The sequence below is a fragment of the Atta cephalotes genome, assembly GCF_000143395.1.
Source record: "Atta cephalotes unplaced genomic scaffold scaffold00064, whole genome shotgun sequence".
Taxonomy (NCBI): domain Eukaryota; kingdom Metazoa; phylum Arthropoda; class Insecta; order Hymenoptera; family Formicidae; genus Atta; species Atta cephalotes.
In genome coordinates, this window is record NW_012130128.1 from 754429 (window position 1) to 762456 (window position 8028).

Here is an 8028-nt window from a genome sequence, read left to right on the forward strand (position 1 = left end):
TTTCGCAAGGCCAATGGAATGGTTCGCGTGAGTTTTCGCGTAATGTATGTACGATTACGAGACCTGTTAGGATTACGACAGCTCGACGGGTGATACAAAAACACGTGTCTCCTCTTGGGTGAATTTTAAGCGTCTATACTGTCGGTATAGAGAGTTGAGTCGGTACAGTCGGTAGTTCCGATTTTTAGTCGTCAAGAGAGTCACATCAGGTTGATCGCGAGCGCGAGCGCGAGCGCGCGCGCACGCGATACACGCGAGCAAGTTCGATCGCGGTGCCGGGATTTGTCAGGATTCGCGGAGGAGCAAGTGCTGTTGAGTTTGTCGCGTTTACAATTAGTATAGTTGTGCATTGCACTCACGACCCGGCGCGGCGCGAGTCAAAGGGAAAGCGGGTTTCGAAGCGGCGTGGCGCGGTGAGGCGCGGGGCGGCCATTTTATATATTAGTATGACGTAGAGGCTGGGTGTAGCTTAGCGTTCTTATTCTCGGTTGTGCGCGAGGAAAAAACTAACGGAAAACTATCGGTGTCTGGTAAGTGTCCGAATGTTTGATGATCGCGAACGCTCAGCTGCGAGTGACGTCAAGTTGCCACTGTCGCCGCAGCGATCGCTTTCCCGTGGATAGTCGTCGCATCGTGCTCGCCGTTTAGCTGTGTAACTGTGACGCGTGTAACGCGTGGAGGCCGTCGAGGGTAAGAGCGGAATAGTTTCGGCGAGAGGGGAAAGTGTACCAACGAACGAACGAACGAACGAACGAACGAACGAACGAACGAGCGAGCGAGCGAGCGAGCGAGCAAACGATCGAACGACAAACAAACTGACAGACGGACGGACGGACAGACGAGAGGACGAGGGAGCGAAAAGTGAAAGTGCGTCCGTAACAGCGCCAAGCAGCGCTGAGCGCGTGCGAACATGAGCGAAGAAAGTAATCCACGTACGCTGTACGTGGGCAACCTGGACACCTCGGTATCCGAGGACCTTTTGTGTGCGCTCTTTTCGCAAATCGGCGCCGTGAAGGGATGCAAGATAATCCGCGAGCCCGGCAACGATCCGTATGCTTTCGTCGAATTTACGAACCACCAGTGCGCGGCCACGGCGCTGGCCGCCATGAACAAGCGCTCCTTCCTCGACAAGGAGATGAAGGTTAACTGGGCGACCAGTCCAGGCAATCAGCCGAAACTCGACACCAGCAACCACCATCACATCTTCGTCGGCGATCTCTCGCCGGAGATCGAGACGCAGACGCTCAAGGAAGCGTTCGCGCCCTTTGGCGAAATCAGCAACTGCAGGATCGTCCGCGACCCGCAGACGCTCAAGAGCAAGGGCTATGCGTTTGTGTCGTTTGTGAAAAAATCCGAGGCCGAAGCGGCGATCAACGCGATGAACGGTCAGTGGCTGGGTTCGCGCAGCATCAGAACCAACTGGTCCACTAGGAAACCGCCGCCACCGAGGTCCGAGAGGCCGCGGCATTCCAACAATAGTAAACCCAACTACGAGGAGGTATCTTCTTTCTTTTTTCTTCTTCTTCCTCTTAAATGAACTTAAACGACCTCGCCTAGCAGCGTTACAATCTTACTCTCTATGTCACTCTTCTCTTCAATCACTCTCGATGATTGAAAAAGCAACAGAAGCCTAATTCAATCTTAATTTTAGTCCCTTTTCTTCTCAACAGGTATATAACCAAAGTAGTCCGACCAATTGTACCGTATATTGTGGAGGTTTTACGAACGGTATCACGGATGAGCTGATAAAGAAAACTTTTTCTCCTTTTGGTACCATTCAAGACATAAGAGTATTCAAAGACAAGGGATATGCCTTTATCAAGTTTACAACTAAGGAAGCTGCGACACATGCCATTGAATCGACGCATAATACAGAAATCAACGGCAGCATCGTTAAATGTTTTTGGGGTAAAGAAAATGGTGATCCAAATAGTGTGGGTCCTAATGCGAATCATCAAGCTCAACAGGTAATTGTTTACATTCTCTCTCTTTCTCTCTCAATCTATGCAAATTATTTCATCTTGTATTGACTAATAATTTATACATGTTTTACATCATTTGTCATATGTGTATACAAATATATAAAATGAGGCTCGAAAGAATTCATCAGTGAAAAATGTAAAAAAGCCCATCAGAGCTTAGCTGTTTGGATACACAGAAAATTCTTTATTTTCATGTGAATGTAATAAAATAAATAAATAATAAAATAAATAAAATGGAATAAAATATATTTCGACCCTCCAATTCGGGTCCTTGTCAATATAAAATATAAATCAAAATTACAAATACACAAATTCCAAGTTGATGATTCCCGACAATTTAGTTCGTTCTTCTTTATCCAAATGTCAAATTAGTTATGTAATGAATAACCTAATATTTATCAAAAATATTAATTTGTGCAATAATAGAGTATAAAAACTTACGTGTGTGTGTGTGTGTGTGTGTGTGTAAAATGGAATTTCATAAAAACTATAGAGAGATATAACAGTTTAAGTTGTTTTCATGAAATAGGTGACAGCAGGAGCAGGACAATACGCATATGGTTATGGTCAACAGATGAGTTATTGGTATCCACAGGGCTATCCGCAGATGCAGGGACAGTTTTTGCAGCCTGCACAATACTATGGTCAATATTATGGGCAACAGGCACAGTATATGAACAGCATGAGGATGCCCACTCCAGGCGCAGGAGCCTGGCAACCGACGCAAGCCACCGCAGCACCGCCGACAGCGAGTGCACCCTTGCCTCCGGGCCAACAGCCCACTATGGTAACATATACCATGCCACATCAGTACCCTACGCAATGAAACTGATCATTCACCGGCTAATTGTTACGTACGATATAGTTGTCTCGGGGTTATCGCGAAAATCGTTTCCGACATATACCTATTTCAACATTTACATTCGAGTTTTTTCGATGGAGTAACTAATTGTTTCCACGATTAATGCGGTTCCATTTAAATCAAATTTTTTAAATAGATAAAAAAAAGTTATGGTATGCTAGCGGTTTTTTCTCTCTCCTTTCTGTGTTTTTGCACAATCGATTTGTTCGAACGGCTCAAGATGTTATGATAAATTTTCTTTTCTTTCATGGAATATCGAGACACCAAGTCTCACATAATGATGATGCTTTGCGATGATGCTTATACGATGGCACCGCATAATACCGCTGCGCGTCGTAGTGCTAGAATTTGGTCGAATTTCATCATGGTTTTGGCTTCGAATATACATACATATATATATATATATATATATACATATATATATATATATATTGTATACATATATTGTATACATATATGTATGCGCGACGTTGAACCAGGTATATTTCCAAACTTTTCCTCGCGGCCCCTTCTCGACACTCAACCGAGCCCCGCATCCGTTGTGCTGCGCAAGTGACGTACGTATGCGGCAATTTTGCGTTGTTATATACCTTTTTAATATTTTTGCCACTGATATCTCCGACTCTCACTTCTCCCTCATCAATTTCGGATTGTCGACGAACAACGCGCGCGAAAAATGTTCATTTGAGATAGTAATAAGGAGAGTATTGCTAATATTGGATATAGTTAATAAGGTAGAAGAGCGATTAGCTAGACACGGCGCCTGTGATGTAGCTAGACTTTTGGACGCGTGTATGCTAAGGTGTGCGGGGCTCCCTAACAAATAAATTGTGCGAGAGTTGAGTAACGAGTTACAAGTTTATCTCGTTGTGTGATATTTATCGTCGGTGGTTAATGTATAAAATTTTGCTATTATAAATTCTCTTGAAAAAGAGGAATAATAGAAGGGAGAAAGAGAAAAAGTATGCGTGTGCATTCGCATGTGCGTGTATGTGTGCGTGTGTGCGTGCGAGTGTTTTTTTGCTAAAGACATCAGTGAATCGAGATTCCCTTGTACGAGTGCAAGCTCAATTAATTGCTGCGACGTTGTACGTTAATTAATTTTTAGCATTGGGTCTCTTCTAGGAAATTTCCATCATGTTTTTAGAGTATCTCGAAAATTATATTCAAAATGCGATCCATTTAATTTGTTATTACAAATGCTTCAGAGCATTGGTTAATTCGTAAAATTCTTCTAATTGGTCAACAAATTGCATTGCATTAAGTAGATCACACTCTTGAATGTGAAACGAATAACAATGTGCTTTTTTTTTTCCCTCTAAATATTCGTCATAGTTTTGGAAAAGAAACAGAAATATAGGGATTGATCGCGTCGCTAAAAATGAGTATAGTTAGAGATCCGAAGAGATATCGGTATTAACGTACTTCGTCGTATATCGTAATATTAATAACTCCTCGCCGTTTGTATAGACGACCTAGCCGACCGAAGAATAATAAATAAATAAATAAATAAATGTAATTTAAGTCTAACGATAAATAATAATAACGATAAACGCACGCATACTTCCATCGGGATTTCTCAGCAAGGGACGAGTCATTGATATCTTGGTCTCGAGATAAGACACGCGTATGAAAATTGAAAACGTACATATGCATATTTGTTACTTGTTATACGAACATCGCTAATTGGTATCTTGTTTTTGCAACATAGTATGAAACGATTCGATCGACAATCAAATCGTGATATAATATATATACATTTGTGAATTATTATTATCGTAGTCTGTACATGACACGATTCGATTCCTTCGTGTCTTCCAAGTTAACGTGTAACTCAAGTTTTTTTTTTCGCGTAGCACTATTAATGATAGTTTCTTTTGTTCTCTCCGGTATTCTCGTTAGGGCTCGGGTGACTAGTCTCTCAGGCTTTACCGATTTCTGAAGAAACTTTACGTACGTTGTGTATTTAAATAGGTGACACATCAATATGAATCGAGAATTTTATTATGAAAATATCAATTATCTAACATATAATGACACAATATATGTTGCGGATGGACGTCGTTCATCGCCCTCCTTTTTCAGTTTGTTGAACATTGTTGATTGCAATCTTCGAGTGTTGCACTTTTATTGACAATTCTAATCTGAAATTATATAATTAATTACATGATGAAATTGTATAATTAATGATGTTATGTATAGTTAATTACACAGGATGAAATTATATAATTAATAAATATGATCTTGGTCGGTACCTTAGTGTCTAGACATACGAGCCCTATTACATGATTGTTTTTCTTGCGAAACAACTTGTTTTACGAGATTTATATGATTGCGTCGCGTCCATTGCATTCTTCGGAAAAAGATCGAGTTCAAGTATCTACCGTTCCAACGGAATAATAAATATCCCTATTTCACAAGAATAATGAAGCTTATTATTTTATTTTAATTGCGAATGTTCGTAAAGAGGCTCGAAATGGATTATATCCAATGATGCTTAATATGTGAGAATGCTTATCACCTCAGTTCACCACCGACGGTAAAATGCCATAAAAAATTTCAAAACCAATTTGTATAAAGTCAGTATATAAACGAGATGATAAACGAGGTAAACGAGGGAAATGAATAAAGGGGCATGGTAACGATTCGATTGGCTACGACAAAACGATAACGGACGAAAAGCCAATTAAGAGAAACCGCGGAGTTGCCTGCGATGTAATCGGTAGAAAAATCGTAAGAGAGGAAACAAAAGATGTTATATAAAGAATAATTTAGGTACGGCAGGGTGTCGAACCCTCGAAGATGCTTAGGATAATGTTATCTTATATAATAAAAACAAATTGTCCTTTTGAATGAAAAAAAAGGAATAAATATTTAAAATACATGATATCGTGCATTATTTCGTGTTACCGTTTGTTTCAACAGTAAATTTCTTCTACTTGTGTGAAATCTATCTGCTTATGATCCTTATAATTACTGAATAGAATGAGCGAAGTATGGTAATGGTATATCAATCTATGATAAATGACATGATTGTGAGTGGCGTAAAATTAACACAATGCTCAACTACATAGTACGGTTTTATTTTTTTTTTGCAACATGTACAATCTTCCACGATAGTTGGAAAGACATTCTCGAGGAATTATTTGCAAACGTTTCAACATACTTATGCGATAATTCATGCGAAAAATAACATTCGTATCTTTTTAGTTCAAGTTTACGACTTTTTTTTGGTAAATTTCGCGATTCGCATATAACAATATCATTTAATAAATGAAAAAGTTTGGACGTTATAAATAACATTACCTCTAAATACATTTCAATTCAGAAAAGATTTTTAATGTCACTAAATGAAGGAAAAGAAAAAAGAAAGAAAATTGAGATTCAAGCATCTTTAAAGATTCTAACTTTGTTTACATAAAAGGAAGCACAAATATGAGGGAAATAATTTGTACTGTACATACATTTATTACATATTTCATAGACGCATTCCTCAAATCAGCCATACGCTGATGAAATACTGTCAGAATGTTTTACATTTCTGTACAATTCTGTTATGCTATTTCTTATATTAGGGATTTAATCGAGTTATTTTGATAAACATCTATTAAATAGATATGTATAATTATTCTATTGGACTATCATGGTTGACTACCATAGTATGACGATATATCCTATTGTTCGTGAGTTCGCAAATGAGAATAAATATTAATGCGTTCCATTTTTGCGTTTATGTAATGCTTGTAAGCATCATTTGTTCTTGTTCAATATTTGATAGACAAAGAATGCTTACGGTGTGTGAGCGTGAAAACGAAACGCACCCTATAAAAAAAATACGTCTACATATATGTAGCAAAAATGACAAAAAAATTTGTGAAAGGATATATGTTATATTTTTATGTTTCAGTACAAGAGTCATTATCTTTATCGTTCTCAATGTTCTCACGAACTTACGATCACAATATGCCATGTCGCCAATGACACAGGGTTCGGATTTCTTTATTCCGAGTCCGCGTGGATTTCTGTGTCGTTGGCGACGCAACAAGTATAATATATACCAAAGGATATTTAATAAAAATGTATATGTATGGCATAATCTAACGTTTGATTAATTTACAACATGGCTTACTGAAAATATTCTATAATACTGCTGGATATATAATATGTATATGGATCATTACTTTAAATGGTCTTATTTCCAATCTTATTATTGTTTATATGGATCATATATTTCTCGTGGAACGGGTTACTTTTTATTAGTAAAAATCATAGGAGTAATTTGACAAGCTTGCCACCAGAGAATACATTATATTATTAATAATATTAATACATTATATTATTAATAATATTATTAATAATATTATTAATAATATTGATTAATAGATCATGAATTATTTTTTGAAAGTTGTCAATACAATTACTTATAAAACAACTAAATATAATGATACGTTAAAAATCAGAAAAATAATGTTTAAAAGGAAAAAATCTTGTAATCAGCACAAAGTTTTTTTTAACTTGTAACTTGTATATTTACCATTATACTAAATGGTATTAAATATAATATTTAGTATAAATATTATACCCGATTATTCTTACTCAATTTTTACCATTATACATTATAAAAGTAGCAAAATAACTTAATCAAGGCTCAGCATGTGTTCCACAATAGAAGGCCAGGGTCTTTTAATAATCTACCTTTATATACGAACAGTTGTTGCAAAATTATTATAAATTTCAAACTAATAGACTTAATATAATTCATATTTTGCAATATATACGATACACAATATGATATATATAATATTATAATCTACATAGGCAGTGCATAAAGATTAATATAAAAAACTAATATCACAAAGTAATTTGGAGATAAAATTTGAGTCAGCACCACTCACAGCGATACTGAAGCTCTGTTCATGCTTCATGTTAATTAGAATTTAAAAAAAATCGAACTCATCGCGGCATTATAAATACGCTCGCATCTAGAAAAACGAATAAAATCACAATTTCTAGAAAGACCCAGAATTATGATTAAAGAGAATATTTGTATATCGCGTTCTTGTGCATTAAGTATATATTAAAGTGCCGTGAAAATATCAAGTTTATCGTCGCAGTAACATCACAGCTCTTGAATGCTGTTTAGCATCACACGATTTTTATAATTATAAATAACAGTGCGAATCT

The 8028-nt window shown here is 37.0% G+C and overlaps 1 protein-coding gene across 1 annotated transcript; it reads left to right on the forward strand.

Annotated features, from left to right (window-relative positions):
• The first annotated feature begins 910 nt into the window (after window positions 1–910).
• LOC105623778 (nucleolysin TIAR) lies at window positions 911–2808 on the forward strand. Its single transcript, XM_012205155.1, has 3 exons — window positions 911–1498; window positions 1671–1967; window positions 2512–2808. The coding sequence occupies exons 1-3, from the start codon at window positions 911–913 to the stop codon at window positions 2806–2808; spliced, it is 1182 nt and encodes a 393-aa protein (XP_012060545.1).
• Window positions 2809–8028: the final 5220 nt, after the last annotated feature.